The sequence below is a fragment of the Pipistrellus hanaki genome (assembly GCF_964339955.1).
Source record: "Pipistrellus hanaki genome assembly, chromosome: 15".
NCBI lineage: Eukaryota > Metazoa > Chordata > Mammalia > Chiroptera > Vespertilionidae > Pipistrellus > Pipistrellus hanaki.
In genome coordinates this window covers 38,846,540-38,863,207 of record NC_140517.1, presented here as the reverse complement: position 1 = coordinate 38,863,207, position 16,668 = coordinate 38,846,540, and the positions used below count along the sequence as shown (strand labels likewise).

Here is a 16,668-nt window from a genome sequence, read left to right as displayed (position 1 = left end):
TCTTTCATTTGGGGGTTCTTTGTCTCCTCATTTTGGCTGCCTGTTTGGGTTTGTGACTATGTATTAGGTAGATCCTCTATGCCTTTCAATCTTTAGTGCAGCACAGTATCAAACACTGTTTCTGACTAATTAGATCAGACAAAGATTCAATGCCTCCCAAGACTGCCTACAGGCTGATAGGTTCCAACTAGAATTGCTCCAGGCAATCGTCCTCAGGTGTGAGGAGAGGTTTTTTTAATAGCAAATGTGGAAATTTATTGAAGAACAAGTACTGTACAGACTCTCATGTTGGGAAGGGGAAAGAATCTCACAGCACAGACTCCCAGGTGGGGTGGTGGAAAGAGTCCCTGTGTGGAGAGTTTTTTAATCAACAGGGTGGGGCAGTTGCTTCTGTCTGGAGGCTAATTTTTAGTCTCTCTCTCCCTCTCTCTCTCTCTCTCTCTCTCTCTCTCTCTCTCTCTCTCTCTCTCTCTCTCTCTCTCTCAGTGATTTCAGAGAGGAAGGGAGAGGATGAGAGACAGAAACATCAATGATGAGAGAATCATTAATCGGTTGCCTCCTGCACACCTCCTACTTGGGGATTGAGCCCACAATCCAGGCATGTGACCTTGACTAGAATTGAACCTGGGGCCCTTCAGTCCTCAGGCCAGTGCTCTATCCAGTGAGCCAAATCAGCTAGGGCTATTTTTGGTATCTTAAATGACCTAAAGGCAAGGTGTTTTCCTATAGAGTGGGTCAACTACCTTTCCTCCAGACAAGGCTGCCTGTACAGCAAATGTCTGTGTGGGAAAGATGTCTTCTGCTGAGTGAGGGAATGACTCAGAATAGGAAACCAGGGTGTGTCTGCTTTCTGAACTCTAACCCCTGAGTTCCCAATCCTGGCTTCTGCTCACACAGCTTCAGCAGAAGCCAGGATTGGGAACTCGGGGGTTAGAGTTCTGCCTTCCTCTCTGCTGGAGCACAAGGTGAGTGGCTCCACAGGGAATTTTGTACTTTGGCCCTTTAAGAGGGTGCTTTCCAGCCTTACTCCCTGGCAGACAACAATCCTGCTGCTTTTCACAGTTGTTATGTGGATACCCTTCTCAACTCTAGTGCTCTCTGCTGGGGGCCCAGGTTGGGGCCCAGGGTTCTCAGTGACAACACCCTTCAGCTGAAATATTTCTCTGGGACTTCTGTTGCTATTTGTGGTACCTGAACAGCCCTTTCATGCCTCTGCCTCTCCTACTGGTCTCTATGCAGTTTCCACTTTTGGTCCTCAGGTATCAGAGTTCTCTTCCATTGATTATTCAGGAAGTTTTTCTGTATTTTAGTTTAATTTCAGTTCTGTATTTTAGTTTAACTTCAGTTTGTTCCTGGGACACTTACTCTGCTGCCATTTTTTAATATCCCAAAGTTTAATTTTTTAATAAAAGTTTAAAGTTTATTAACCAATGTCACTCCAATAAATTTAATTAAAAGGTAAAATAAAAAGCCTAATGAAGTCTGTAAAAAACTGTCAATATCATAAAAAACAAAACAATAACAAAAAATTTTAAACCTGTTAGGCCTATTCCAGATTAAAGGTGACTAAGGAAACAGGACAACAAAGTATGATTCTGGATAGAGGGCAGGTAGTGACAAATGTTATTGGGACAATGGGGAAAATTTGAATATAAATATAAATTAGATGAAAGTTTTATATGAATGTTAAATTGATATGGTGGAAAATGTTAAATTGACATTATGATTATACTAAAGGCCCAATGCATGAGATATGTGCATTGGAGGGGTTGGGGAAGGATCCCTCAACCTGGCCTGCACCCTCTTGCAGTCCGGGACCCCTCAGGGGATATCTGCCTGCCAGCTTAGGCCCAATACCCCCCGGGGATCAGGCTAAGCAGCTGTCAGACATTCCTCTCTCAGTGCAGGGTTCTCGCCAGTCAGGACCCCTTGCTCCTTACTGCTCACCTGAAGCAGAGGCCTCTGGCTGAATAGCACTTCACCTTGTGGGAGCACATTGACCACCAAGGGGCAGCTTCTGCATTGAACTTCTGCCCCCTGTGGTCAGTGCGTGTCATAGTGGCCAGTTGTTTTGCTGTTTGGTCAATTTGCATATTAGGCTTTTATTAAATAGGATAGGTTTTATTACATAGAATAGGAAAATCCCCTCTTGTTCTTTATTTTTATTTATTTATTTATTTATTTTTTTATCACAAGTTGCCAACAGCACTTTATTTTTTCTTTTCAACATCCTGTTCTGCAGCTTCTTTGGCTCTTTTTGCCCGGATGCCAAAGAGCCGGGCGTTGGCACGGGCCATTCGAAGACTGGCAAAAGCCTTGAAGTTCTTCTCCTCCTCTGTGATGGCCCTGGCCTTCTCCTTCTTGTAGACATTCCGTATGGGCATGACTGGTCCAGTCAGCTGTGTTGCCAATTTGAGTTCTTCAGCAGAACTGTCTCCCTTCTTGGGGGCCGAAGGCTTCCTGGGGAAGAGGATGAGCTTGGAGCGGTACTCCTTCAGCCGCTGCACGTTGGCCTGCAGGGACTCGGTGTACTTGTTCCGCCGCCTCGGATCCACCGAGATCCCAATGGTCCGGGCCACCTTTTTGTGGATGCCAGCCACCGGTAACTCTTCCAAGCTGAAGCCCCTGCCGCCGGCTCGCACTTTGGTGTGGTACCTCACGGTGGGGCATCTCACTATGGGTCTGATGAGTCCGGACGCGGGGCGAGGGGCGATGCGGCGCGCCTTGGCTTGCCGGGCCTTGCGCCTGCGGATTTTCCGCGCCGGCTGGTTAAACCACGTGGCAACGCGCCGCTGCCAGTCCTTGTGGAAGTGGGGCTTTAGGATTATGCCATTTCGGCTGGGCGCCATGGCTGCTGCCTACGGGCCTTCTCAGAAAGAGAACGGCCGGCAGAAAGAGCTCTTTATTTTTTTTAAATATATTTTTATTGATTTTTTTTTTTTTTTTTTTTTTTTTTTTTTTTTTTACAGAGAGGAAGGGAGAGTTATAGAGAGTTAGAAGAAACACTGATCAGTTGCCTCTTGCATGTCTCCTACTGGGGATCACACCTGCAACCAAGGTACATGCCCTTGACCGGAATCAAACCTGGGACCCTTCAGTCTGTGGACCAATGCTCTATCCACTGAGACAAACTGGCCAGGGCTCCCCTCTTGTTCTTAGAATTTGATTTTTTTTTTTAAGTACTTTTTTAAAATATATATTTTATTGATTTTTTACAGAGAGGAAGAGAGAGGGATAGAGAGTTAGAAACATCGATGAGAGAAAAAAAAAGAGAAAGAAAAAAAAAAAAAAAAGAAACATCGATGAGAGAAAATCATCAATCAGCTGCCTCTTGCACATCCCCTACTGGGGATATGCCCTCAACCAAGGTACATGCCCTTGACCAGAATCAAACCTAGGACCCTTCAGTCTGCAGGCCGCTGCTCTATCCACTGAGCCAAACCAGTTTCGGAGAGAAACCAAGATGGCAGCATAGGATAGACACCTGAATGCAGCCTACCACAACAAATTTGAATTTAGAACTGGAAAACAGGGGAAACATCGCCCTGAATCGCCGGATGGCTGGCTGAGAGGAGGCTCTACCATCTGGGAAGGAAAGAGAAGGTATGCTGAACCTCAGGAACTGTGAAGGTGCGGAGAACTGAAAAGGGGGCCACCTGACTTAGCTGCTGGCTTGCTTGCGGAGCGCAGAGAGGGTGGGCTGAGTTCGCTACTGGTGGAGAGGGCGGACAGCTAATGCAAGGCTAGCTTTCTTGTTTGGGAGGAAAACAGAACCACCCTATTGCTCTGATAGATGGCCCCAAACAGGGAGAGGCCAGACTGTCAGGCAGTGGGCAGAGATCTCTCGGAGGTGTGTGAAGCCAGCAGCCATTACTGCGGGACTCAGAAACCAGACCCTCGTAGGGAGGGGCTGAATAAAGCTTGTCTGCACCACCCGGGACTCCGCCCCAACCAAGCAGAGCACAGAAGCCCTTCCAGTGGCTAGTTTTGTTCGCCTTGAATAGGACTCTCCTAGGGAGGAACAGAAAGGAATCCAAAGCTTGTCTGCACCTATACCAAAGAGGTGCATGTGCCTGCAACCAATCTTCTGGGATTCACCAAAGCTTGGCTGTGCCGCCACGAGACTCCACCCATCCAAGCGGAATATAGAAACCCTCCTAGCTGAGACACTTCTGATCCTCATAGCCAATTGGCTTGGAGATCAACGCCTCCCAGTGATACCAACAACAAGCAAGGCTTAACAACAAGACTGCACACACAGCCCACAAAGAGCTACACCAAGACTGTCCAGCTCAGGTCACTGGGAGGCTGACTCACTGAACCATATAGGACACCTTAGCACACAAAGACACCCTACCAACTCAGGGAAGCTGTGAAAATGCTGAGACAAGGAAACAGATCACAAAGAAATGGAGGACAAGAAGTGACTGGATATAGAGTTCAAAACCACGCTTATAAGGTTTTTCAAGAATTTCCTAGAAAAGGCTGATAAAATAAACTAGACCTATGAGGATATGAAAAGGGATCAACCAGAAATAAAGAATACATTGTCTGAAATAAAAAAAATATTATACAGAGTCCTAAAAACAGAATAGAAGATCGCAAGAATCAAGTCAAAGATTTGGAACACAAAGAGCCAGAGGACACTCCTCCACAGAAGAAAGAAGATAAGAGAATCCAGAAAGTTGAAGATAGTGTAAGAAACCTCTGGGACAATTTCAAACGAACCAACATCAGAATTATGGGGGTCCCAGAAGAAGAGAGAGAGCAAGATACTGAAAACATACTGGAAGAAATCGTGACAGAAAACTTCCCCCACCTGGGGAAAGAAATAGACTTACAAGTCCAGGAAGCCCGCAGAACCCCAAACAAAAGGAATCCAAAGAGGACCACACCAAGACACATCATAATTAAAATTCCAAGAGCAGCTGAAACCGGTTTGGCTCAGTCGGTCTGTGGACTGAAAGGTCCCAGGTTCGGTTCCAGTCAAGGGCATGTACATTGGTTGCAGGCATATCCCTGGTAGGGGGTGTGCAAGAAGCAACTGGTCAATGTTTCTCTCTCATCGACGTTTCTAGCTCTCTTATCTCTCCCCCTTCCTCTCTGTAAAAAATCAATAAAATATATTTTAAAAAATTCCAAGAGCAAAAGACAAAGAGAGAATATTAAAAGAAGCAAGAAAAAAGCAGGTAGTTACCTATAAAGGAGCACCCATAGGATTGTCAGCTGATTTCTCAACAGAAACCATGCAGGCCAGATGGGAATGGCAAGAAATATTCAAGGTGATGAATAGCAAGAACCTACAGCCAAAAATACTCTACTCAGCAAAGCTATTACTCAGAATCGAAGGCCAGATAAAGAGCTTCACTTATTAAAAAAAAAAAAAAAAAAGCTAAAGGAGTTCATCACCACCAAACTAGAATTATATGAATTGCTGAAGGGGGTTATTTAGGAAGAGGAAGAAGATAAAGATAAAAATTATGAACAACAAATACGTAACTATCAACAAGTGAAACTAAAAACCAAGGAAATTAAAAAACCTGATGAACAATATTAACTGGTGAATATAATAGAATCAGAGGTATGGAAGGGGAGTAGACTGACGATCCTTGGGGAAAAGGGGAGTGGGGGTGTGGGAAGAGACTGAACAAAAACTGTGCACCTATTGATGAGGACAATGGGGGGTGGGGAAAGGACAGAGGGTGGAATGGGAACCTGGTGGAGGGGAGCAATTGAAGGGGGGGGGGGAAGAAGAACACATTTGTAATAATCTGAACTTATTTATTAAAAAAAAGAAAAAGAATTAAACAAAACTTCACATAATAGGGCCTAGCTGGTTTGGCTCAGTGGATAGAGCTTTGGCCTGCAGACTGAAAGGTTCTGGGTTCGTTTCCAGTCAAGGCATATGCCTGGGTTGCAGGCTCAATCCCTAGTAGGGGTGTGTATGAGTCAGCTGATCAATGATATTTCTATCTCTCTCTCTCCCTCTCCCTTCCTCTCTGAAATCAATAAAAAATATATTTTTTTAAACTTCACAAAAAAAGGAAAGCCAAGGAAACAATGAACATTAATAAAGGTACTCAAATAGTAATCAGGGAAATGCAAATTAAGATCACAATGCATTTCAATGCACACTCATCAGAATGGCTAAAATGAAAAAGAACACCACCAAATGTTGAAGGAGAGGGAACTCTCAGACACTAGAAATTTGTCCAAACACCAAGAAAACTCTTGAACATATCCTATGACCCAGCAATTCCACTCCAACCAGATGTGAACATCTGCCAAAAGATAAATTCCCATCAGCAAACAAATGGATAAATAAATTGTAGCATCTTCACACACAGAAAACTATACAGCAATAAGAATACAGCCCCATGCAACAGAGTGGGTGGATTTCACATACATACACAGACACACACACACACACACACAAAAAAAAAAACAGACATGAAACAATACCTACTGTGTGGCTTTATTTATATAAAGTACAAAAACAGACAAAATTCACCCATGTTAGAAGTCCAGTTAGTGATTACTCTTGGGGGCATCCTGAAAGAGGCTTGAGAGCCATCCTGAGGAGCTGCTCATGTTCTTTTCTTCAGCCGAGTTCTAGTAACCTATTGAATTCAGCGTATAACATTTCGTCCAGCTCTTCATTTATGGCTTGTGTACTTTTCTGTACATATACTGTACTTCAAAACAGTTATTTTTAAAAAGTTACATCTTTATATACAGACATACATAAATTCCCAAGATGCATCACTGAATGAAAAAACAAGCTGTAAAAAGTATGTGCACTCACTTTGGAAAACAGTATGGTAGTTCCTCAAAACTTTAAAAATAGAATTACCATATGACCCAGCAATTCCACTTCTGAGTATTGACCCAAAAGAACTTAAACAGGGTGTTGAGGAGAATTTGTACAACCATATTCACAGCAGCTTTATTCACAATAGCTAAAATGTCAAAGCAATCCATGTGTCTATCAACAGATGAGTGGTAAGACAAAAGGGAATGTATATAAACAATGAAATATTATTCAGCCTTTAAAAGGCAGGAAAATATGCCTGGCTGTTGTGGCTCTACCTATGAACTAGGAGGTCACAGCTCAATTCGTAGTCGGGGCATTTGCCCAGGCTCAATCCCCATCATGCAGAAGCCAACCGATCAACGATTCTCTCTCGTTATTGATGTTTCTCTCTCTCTCTCCGTCTTCCTTCCTCTCTGAAATCAGTAAAGATACATATATTTTTTTAAATAAAAGCTTAACAATAAAAATAAAAAGCAGGAAAATCTGACATGTGCTACAACATGGATGATTTTTGAGGACATTATACTAAATGAAATAAGCCAGTCATAAAAGGACAAATACTAAATGACTCTGCTTATATGAGGTACATAGAGTAGGCAAATTCATAGAGAGAGAAAGTAGAAAGGTGGTTGGTTACCAGGGGCTGGGGAGAGTGAAGAAGGGGAGCTGTTTTCTCATGGGTATAGAGTTTCAATTTTGCAAGATAAAAATAGTTCTAGAGATTAGTTGCACAATTATGTGCAAACACTTAATGCCACTTGATCTGTACACTTAAAAATGGTTAAGATGGTAAATTTTGTTAGGTGTATTTTACTACAAATTTTTAAAAGTTACAAAGTACATAAATAAATATTCAGTGTGATTCTTATAAAAAATGTGTAAAATATGTCATTTCAGTAACAACAACAATCATCAATAATAGCAAACATTATTGTCCTTCCCATGTGCCAGGCATTTGTATTAGTCATCTATTGCTGGGTGACAAATTATCTTCCCAAACTTAGTGGTTAAAACAATTATTTATCACTGACATAGTTTCTGCAGGTCAGTAATCTGGCGATGGCTTGGCTGAGTGGTTCTGGCTCACAGTGTCTCATGAAGTTGCAGTCAGCATGTTGGCAGACGTAGCGGTCACCTGAAGATCCGCCTAAGGCTGGAAGATCTGCTTCCAAGATGGTCACTCACATGGGCTGGTTGTTGGCAGGATGCCTCAGTTCCTCCCCATTGACAGCTTTACTGTTGTTACATCATGATGGCTCACCTCTCAACGTAAACTATCCAAGAGCGGATGCTTTTTATGGCGTGGTTTTGAAGTCCCTTAGCAGCACTTCTGCCACATTCTATTTGTTAGAAGCAACCTACCTAGTGCAGCCTATACTAAGGGAGAGAGGAATTAGGCTCCACCTGATGAAAGAATGAGAATCAAAGAACCTGTGAACATATTTTAAAACAGCTTCATACATTCATTAACTCCTGACAATAATCCAACAAGGTGGGTACCATCATTCATTCTCACGTCCCAGATGAGGAAACTGAGGTACTGAAGGTCACACAGAAGGGAAAGAGCCAAGATTGAAATTCAGGCAGTCAAACTGGGAAGTTATTATTAATCATTAATATCAACCAACAGAAGAAACTAATTGAAGAAAAAAATATTTAAGGCCCTGGCCGAGTAGCTCAGTTGGAGCATCATTCTAATATGCCAAGGATGCTTGCGAGTTCTATCCCCATTAGGGCACATATGGAAATCAACCAATGAATGCATAAACAAGTGAAAAACAAATCATTATCTGTCTCCCCTCCTCCTCTCCGTTCCTCTCTCTATATAAAGATAAATAAGTAAAAATTTTAATTAAAAATATTTAAGAGCCGAAACCAGTTTGGCTCAGTGGATAGAGCATCAGCCTGCGGACTGAAAGGTCCCAGGTTCGATTCCGGTCAAGGGCATGTACGTTGGTTGTGGGCACATCCCCAGTGGGGGATGTGCGGGAGACAGCTGATCGATGTTTCTCTCTCATGGATGTTTCTAACTCTCTATCCCTCTCCCTTCCTCTCTGTAAAAAATCAATAAAATATATTTTTTTTAAAATATTTAAGAAGGAGCATTGACAGGACTTGATAACTGGTTAGATGTGAGAAGATATAGGATAAAGGATGGCACCCACACACAGCCTGCATATTCCTTTAGCAGAGAGGTTAAGAACATAAAATGTAGAGACAGAGTCAGGCAGAACTATGATCAGTTTGCTTAGGGCAAATAAATTTGCTCCAATTTCTTCATTTTATTTTTTTTTTTTATTTTTTTTTTAAAATGTATTTTATTGATTTTTTACAGAGAGGAAGGGAGAGAGATAGAGAGTTAGAAACATCGATGAGAGAGAGTCATCGATCAGCTGCCTCTTGCACACCCCCTACAGGGGATATGCCAACCAAGGTACATGCCCTTGACCGGAATCGAACCCGGGACCCTTCAGTCCCCAAGCCGACGCTCTATCCATTGAGCCAAACCGGTTTCGGCTCCAATTTCTTCATTTTAAATAAAGTTGATCATATTACCTACCTGTCAGGATGTCTGTGAGGATGAAAGGACACTGTACATGCAAAACAATCAGTTTCCGGGGGACTGGTACAAAGAAGTAACTCAATAAATGGTAGCTTTCAAGTATACTTACCAGTGAAATATCCTACTGAATTATTCATTTAGATAAATCTTATCCTATTGGAATGTTGCCCCCACCCCCATAACTTTGAGTGGGTGACCAACTTTGGTAGCCGCATCTCTAGCGCCCCTGGCCCCTCGCCTGGGCTGGAGGACAAGGGACTCAGGCACCGCTCCCGCTCCGGGAAATGAGAGGGTGCAAGTGCCTCTGACTCAGTCACCCTCCTTGAGCCCATTACAAGGATGAGAAAACCGAAACCTAGAGCCTTGCAAAGTCACAAGACAGGTTACTGGCAGAGTCCAGGGTTTAGAATCGGATTTTCTGCAGATAAACAGGCCTCAGTTCCTCATTTCTCTTACCCACTCCCCACGCCCCCATCCTTGCTCAGAATCAGCACTGTGAAGAGCTGGGCAGCTTTTCTGAGAAGGAAGTTGGATTATCAGTCCCACGAAGCCTGGGGAACTCTAAAAATAAAGGAAGGAAAACCCCTCCCCAACTTCTTGAGTATCTGCGAATGAGGAAGGATTTTTTTTTTTTTTCTAGTTATGAGGCAAGAGGATGCACTCTGCTGAGAGTCCCTTGGTTCCGTGGTCCACGTTGAGGGAGAGACTTGGGGGTCGGGAGGCACCAATGGGGATTCCTTTGTGAAGAGGCTACCAGGGAGGGACAGTTGGCGCTCAAACTCCCTCAGCCGCTTCAGATGGCGGCAGCCCGGCCACGCCCCACGTGGCTGCGGAGACCCTTTTCCCAAAATGGAGAGCGGGAAGGGAGAGGATGTCCGTCAGAAGTTAGCCCCGCCCCCTGGGACAGCGAGAGCCAATTAGCAACCCGAAGGGCGGGCACGCGCGAGGCCAGGGGCGGAGGCTGCCGTTGCCCCGGCAACCACCGAAGAGAACGAAGGCGGTCGCGGCCTGGGAGGGATCGCGGCGCCGCGGGACTCTCCCTGCCGGAAAGGTCCCTCCCGGGAGAGCGCGAGACAGGCGGGGAGTCAGCGCCCGTGGAGAGCGGGACAGGTCAGGTCCATGAACTCCAATCCCGAAGCCGCTTTCGCGCCTCCTGTTAGCGGTTCTGAAGTAGGCTTAGCGCATGCGTACGCCTGGAGGCGGGGCTTTGCGCCCAGCTCTTAGGACGCATGCGGCATTGGAACCTTTGCGCTGGTGGGGGCGGAGCCACTGGCCCTGGGCGGGGCTTTCCTCTGCCCTGAGCTGGAAGTTGTGCAGTTAGATGCCTGCCTGCTCTTCTGCCTGGCCCTATTCCCCTCTTTTTATTTCGGGCTCTCCTGGAGAGGTATTTAGGATCCTATTAAGAACCCAGACTTAGTGGTCTGAAACTGCAATCCTACTACTGTTCCTTATTGCCTCAGTTTACTCATCTGTCAGGTGGAAATAATAGTACACTGACCTCACAGGGTTGTGACTGTTTTTACCCTCTCAGGGCTATGGCTGAAGTGCACGTGATCGGGCAGATCGTAGGGGCCACCGGCTTCTCGGAAAGCAGCCTCTTCTGCAAGTGGGGCGTCCACACAGGTATTCCCGACCTGGCTCCTTCCCCACCGAACTACCAGACTAGGGGTTCCACCTCCCTTCTGGCCCAATCCCTGAACCTCATCTCCCATCAGGACTCCTGGGCCTGACCGTACTGTGTCCATCTGTCTCATGCTCCTGCCTTATCCCTTTCCATGCCGTCTCTGGGGGCTCTGGCTCCAGCTCTGAACAAACAGCCCCTAAGGTTATGGGACTATAGGCTAGACCCCCCCCACACACACTCCCAATCCTCAGAACTCTAGACAGTCTTAACCCCATGGTTTGGACTTCATTCACTGTCTTAGGGGTGTCCTGGGTCCCTCCCCTGTCTTAATTCTTTGCTTAACAGTCTCCATTTATTGAGATCTTACTGTAAAATGGAAGTTTACATTCCAGATTTCAGAGGAAGACCACCCCTTGTATGCATAATTCTCTGTGAGAAAGGAGGAACCTGGTAATTATCCAAGCCCATCCGTATGGCCCAGGCAGGACCTCAGAGGCTCGATGTCTCCCATGTGAGGCAGAATAGTGCGGTGGTATGTGTAATGGTTAGGGCCACCAGATCCGAGCTCAAATACTAACTCTCCCATCTATTAAACGCAGGGGTCTTCAAACTACGGCCCGCGGGCCACATGCGGCCCGCAGAGGAGTCTGATCCGGCCCGCCAGGTTTTTTGGGCAGTGAGCGCAGCCGAGGTGTTACAGTAGGAATTAGTAGTTCATATAGTCCGGCCCTCCAGCTCTCTGAGGGACCGTGATCTGGCCCCCACTTTAAAAAGTTTGAGGACCCCTGTTAAAGTGTGGCCTCTGAACTTAACCTCTCTGAGCCCCCGTTTCCTTGTCTGAAAAACTAATAGCGGAGAGGTGGCAGTGTTGAGGTAAAGAGCACAAACTGCCTGGGTTCAAAACCAGTTGTTAATTAAATGTGTTGATTTTGGCCACTTGTCTTTGCCTCAGTTTCCCTATCTGTACAATGGTAATAATAATAATAATAATAATAATAATAATAATACTTATTTCATGGGTGGTTGAGCGAAATAAATGAATAGCAACAGCACTTAGAGAGGACCTGGCCTAGTAAGTGTGCAGTAAGTATTTACCCAGCTCATGTGAAAGTTGGATGGGGTCTTGTTTGTAAAGCCCTGGGTATGTTGCCCAACAGATAAATGCGCATGAAACGAGTGTGGCTATTGCTGTCCTTATCTCTTCAGGCCCTGGGTCCTGGGTGGTGGGGGAGATTCTCTGGGAAATTGTGGTCCTCCAGCTGAGCACATGAAGAGGCAGCTCTGGAGGCAGACTTGGTTTGCAGTCTGGGCTCCATCTGCCCTGTGACCCTCGGCAGGCGCTGTCCCATCACAGGGCCTCAGTTTTCTCATCTGTGAAGTGGGTTATATTGTATATGAAGAGCTGGACTCAAAGCCTGGTGCTTTCCTTGCCTGAGTCAGAGAGAACAGTCACTCTGCATGTCAGCGGACTGCTGGGGAGGGACAGTGAGTCCAGCCGAGAGCTCCGAGGCAGATAAAGGGCTTGGACTCTGCCGTCTGACCCAGCTCAGTCTGAATCCAGCTTCACAGTGGCACCTGGGTCTGCTGCAGGCCTGCTGTACCCAATGTGAACGGTGCTTGATGCACAGTAATGTTCATTAAGTGTTCATGGAACGAATGGACAAGTGACTTTCCTTCTCAGAGTCTGTTTCTTCACTTGTTTGGTGAGGCTTATATGAGCACCCACCTCCCATGCCCACTTACTTGTCCAACAAACATTTTTGAGCACTTTCTGTATACTAAGATCTGGTTTTGAGTCCTGGAAATTCAATAGTATGTAATATCCCTGCTCTCCTGGGGCTCACAGAAGGGGAGATAAAATAAATAAGCAGATAAAGAAATGAGTGTAATGATTACAGATGGTGGCAGGTACTCAGAACCAATTAGGTGAGATAATGTAACGGGGCTTAGTTTCGGATGGAAGGGTGAGGAGAACCCTCTGTAAAAGTGGCATTTGAGTTGATCCCTGAAAGATGAATAAAAGCCAGGCATGTGGACATCCAGGAGCAGAATTTCCTAGGCAGAGGGAACAGCCAGTGTCACACAGGAAATAAAAATTGGATCAAGGAAGCTAGAGGTAGCGAGGGATGGGGAGAATGATAGGAGATGAGTGCAGGAAGGGGGACAAAGGCCAGATACAGGGCTTTGGGGAGAGTCTGTAGTCTGGGGGAGGGGTAGGATTAAAAGTCCCAGAGGGTGGATTAAATGAATTCATCACTAAAGTGCTTAGCACAGGGTCTGGCATTTGGTAAGCAATCAGTGCCTGTTTGCTATTATGATCACCCTCTGTAGGCCTGGTAATATTTTGTGCCTTTCACAGAGTGTTCTTGCTTTTTGTGGAAGGGCACCCTTGGTCCCATCCTAGTCCTTGGACTAGGCCTCTAAGTGCAGCGTGAGAAAGTGAGAGTGATACTCAGCACTTACCCAGGCACTGCTCTAAGTGCTTTGTGTGTATTAGCTCTTTTAATCCGCTCACAAAGTGACAAGGAATGCGTTATTACACCCACTTGACATATTGGGAGACTGAGGCAGGAAAAGGTAACTTGCCCGAGTGTGTGCAGGCTCTGAACCAGGCCTTTGGCTCCAGAGTCCATGCTTTGTGTCCCCTGTCCCCCAGTGCTGGAAGAAACGGCCTTACAGCCGCAATGGCATGCCTTCCTGATGGCTGCCTCCACCCCTCCTTGCCTCATTAGTGTCCTGGCTCTCCTTGTAGGGGCGGCATGGAAGCTCCTGTCAGGCGTACGGGAGGGCCAGACACAGGTGGACACCCCCCAGATAGGGGACATGGCCTACTGGTCCCACCCCATCGACCTGCACTTCGCCACCAAAGGCCTCCAAGGTGGGTTCCTGTGCTGGGCCCTGAGCCAGGCTGAGGGGATGGGGCTGGGGAGCGGGGTGGAGGGTGAGGGGGTGGGGAGGGTGGTTAGTAACACTCTATGAGACTGAGAACACCAACTCCTGTCCCTGCTCCCCCGCCCTTTGGGTCCCTTTCCTGGCCAGGCCTGGCCCTGGAGAGACTGCGCTGAGGCCTCCCGTGGCTGGCTCTAGAGTGTGTCAGAGGCCAGGGGTGAGGGGAAGAGGGCAAGGGGGGACCAAGGGGAGAGGAGGGATGGCTTTCAAAGAGAAAACCCAAGAGACTCTTCAATCAAGAGGAAGCGGGAGGGTTTCTGAGGGAGAGGGAGGAAGGGCTGGTGGCTGTCCTCTGTTCAGAGGAAAAAGGAGTCTGCGGGGGAGGAAGGGTATCAGAAAATCTTTTCTGGTGGAAAATGTGGGTCATTGGAGAGGAGTGAATTCCAGGAAGTAGCCTAGGTAAATATGCCATATATTTCAACAATATAAATAATAGTTGCAGCCGAAACCGGTTTGGCTTAGTGGTTTGGCTTAGTGGATAGAGCGCCGGCCTGCGGACTGAAAGGTCCCAGGTTCAATTCCGGTCAAGGGCATGTACCTTGGTTGCAGGCACATCCCCAGTAGGGGGTGTGCAGGAGGTAGCGGATTGATGTTTCTCTCTCATCCATGTTTCTAATTCTCTATCCCTCTTCCTTCTTCTCTGTAAAAAATCAATAAAATATATTTTAAAAATAATAATAGTTGCTGATGACATGCCCTATGACGAGAGATGCCAGAGAGATGTCGGTGATTGAGACAGCTCGTGGCCCTGCTCTCACGGGGTTTACCATCCCATGGGAAGACAGAGCCATTCCCAGACTGGCAGCCCAGTGTAGGCAGGGATGGGGTGGAGAGGTCTAGAGCTGGCTATTGGAACCAAGGGGAGGCTCCTGACTCTGCCAGGGAGTTCAGGGAGGACTTCCTGGAGGAGGAGCTGTTGAGCTTTGCTGTGAGGGGCCAGTAGGAGCTAATAAGGCGAGGGAAGGAAGAGGGATCAAGGCAGAGCGGTGTGTGGGAAGCCCAAAGGGTAAAATGAGTGAGGGCATTTGGAGGATGGGGGGAGAGCAGGAGGACTGTGGGGGCGAGGTGGCAGGGGACAGGACAGGCCATGCAGAGTCTTGAATCCCAGGCCCCTGAGCTGAGGCTGTCCCCTGAAGGCACCGGAAAGCCACAGCAGGTGACTGACAAGTCCGATTTTGCTTCTAAAAGACCCTCTGGCTGCTGTGGGTGAAGGGTTGGAGGGTGAGGCAGGCAGGCAGCTGTCCTTTCACTCTTCAGACCCCACGTTCTCCGCTGGTCCCCCCAGGCAGCTCCCACCCCAGGGCCTCTCCACCCGTTGTTCCCTCTGCTGGGAATGCTCTTCCCTGGGTGTCTCCACGGCCCCCTCCCTTCCCTACTTGAAACATTCACTCCATGTCCCCTTTTTAGTGAAGCCGTTCTTGATCATCCCCTTTCTAAAACGGCATCCTACCCCCACCCTACCTAGCTTTATTTTTCTCCAGAGCAGTCATCACCATCTGGCATACCCTATAATTTGCTTATTTACTATGTTCGTTGTCTAGGATGTCAGCTACGCAAGGGCAGGAATTTTGATCTGTTCTGTTCACCTCTGTAGAGCAGGGCCAACCGCAGAGGGGCTCAGAAAGGAGAGTGAAATGAGGCTGGGTCTCCAAGGCTTTGCCTGCCAGGCTGAGGCGCTGAGAAAGATGCTTCCAGATGCCAGGAGGAAGGTGAATTGGAGGAGACAAGAAGTCCCTGAACCCGGAGAGGACTGGGTGGTCACAGGGTGGGAATCGGGGAAAGGTCCAGGACAAGGCTCAAGGTGTCTGCTTATCTGTGGATGGGCCTCCCTGAGCTGGGACCATGGACAAGGAGGACTCAGAGAGGGAATCAGCAGAGGCTTGATCTAAAGGGCCTTGAGTGTTGAAGTTGGATTTTATTCTGAAGGCACCGGGGAGCCATGGAAGGGTTTTGAGCAGGGGAGGAGAATGGATTCAGAAATAACCATTGGCTGTTGTGTGGGAGTGGGGGGGTCCAGAGAGGAGGCTGGGCAGACGCCAGGGAAGAGGACAGCCCAGAGAGTGACCGGCTATACCATCCCCCTCTCTCCTGTCTTGCAGGCTGGCCCCGGCTCCATTTCCAGGTGTGGTCCCAGGATAGCTTCGGCCGCTGCCAGCTTGCAGGTTACGGCTTTTGTCACGTGCCCAGCAGTCCGGGCACCCACCAGCTGGACTGTCCCACCTGGCGACCCTTGGGCAGCTGGCGGGAGCAGCTGGCACGGGCCTTCGTGGGTGGTGGGCCTCAGCTGCTGCATGGGGACGCCATCTACAGTGGGGCCGACCGCTATCGCCTGCATACTGCCGCTGGGGGCACCGTGCACCTTGACCTGGGCCTGTTGCTGCGCCACTTTGACCGCTATGGCGTGGAATGCTGAGGCACCCTGCCGCCGCGGCCCCCATCCACATACCTGGACGTCCATAAGGGGCAGGATGGTGCAGTGGTCAGAAACGTGGGCTCTGGAGACTGCCTTACCTGACCCAGCCACAGCATGGGGCAGCTTCTGTCCTGGCCAGCACCGCAAGCCCAGAATCTCTCCCTCTGAAGTCCATTTTCCCCACCTGTGAAATGGGGTACCAGGGGTTTGGGGAGAAGAGGCTGCCTCACACATGGACGTGCTAAATAAAGAACAGTTCTGACAGGTGTGGGTGCCTTCCTGAACTCCCGACCTGTCAGCTGGCC

At 47.6% G+C, this 16,668-nt stretch overlaps 2 protein-coding genes across 2 annotated transcripts; one reads left to right on the top strand and one right to left on the bottom strand.

The window, feature by feature from the left end:
* Window positions 1-2,209: 2,209 nt before the first annotated feature.
* Window positions 2,210-2,893, bottom strand: LOC311632950 (large ribosomal subunit protein eL13-like). The gene has a single exon (XM_084905012.1). The coding sequence runs from the start codon at window positions 2,847-2,849 to the stop codon at window positions 2,211-2,213; it is 639 nt and encodes a 212-aa protein (XP_084761138.1). The 5' UTR covers window positions 2,850-2,893; the 3' UTR covers window position 2,210.
* Window positions 2,894-10,314: 7,421 nt separating this feature from the next.
* Window positions 10,315-16,627, top strand: B9D2 (B9 domain containing 2). The gene is made up of 4 exons (XM_084860984.1): window positions 10,315-10,487; window positions 10,909-11,000; window positions 13,754-13,879; window positions 16,050-16,627. Exons 2-4 carry the CDS (start codon window positions 10,913-10,915, stop codon window positions 16,361-16,363), a joined length of 528 nt encoding a protein of 175 aa, XP_084717110.1. The 5' UTR covers window positions 10,315-10,487; window positions 10,909-10,912; the 3' UTR covers window positions 16,364-16,627.
* The last annotated feature ends 41 nt before the right edge of the window (window positions 16,628-16,668 follow it).

Coding starts and splice junctions, on each gene's coding strand:
- LOC311632950 (XM_084905012.1), bottom strand. CDS start 2,849: ATGGCGCCCAGCCGAAATGGCATAATCCTAAAGCCCCACTTCCACAAG.
- B9D2 (XM_084860984.1), top strand. CDS start 10,913: ATGGCTGAAGTGCACGTGATCGGGCAGATCGTAGGGGCCACCGGCTTC. Junction 11,001..13,753: donor CAAGTGGGGCGTCCACACAG/GTATTCCCGACC, acceptor CTCTCCTTGTAG/GGGCGGCATGGAAGCTCCTG. Junction 13,880..16,049: donor CGCCACCAAAGGCCTCCAAG/GTGGGTTCCTGT, acceptor CCTGTCTTGCAG/GCTGGCCCCGGCTCCATTTC.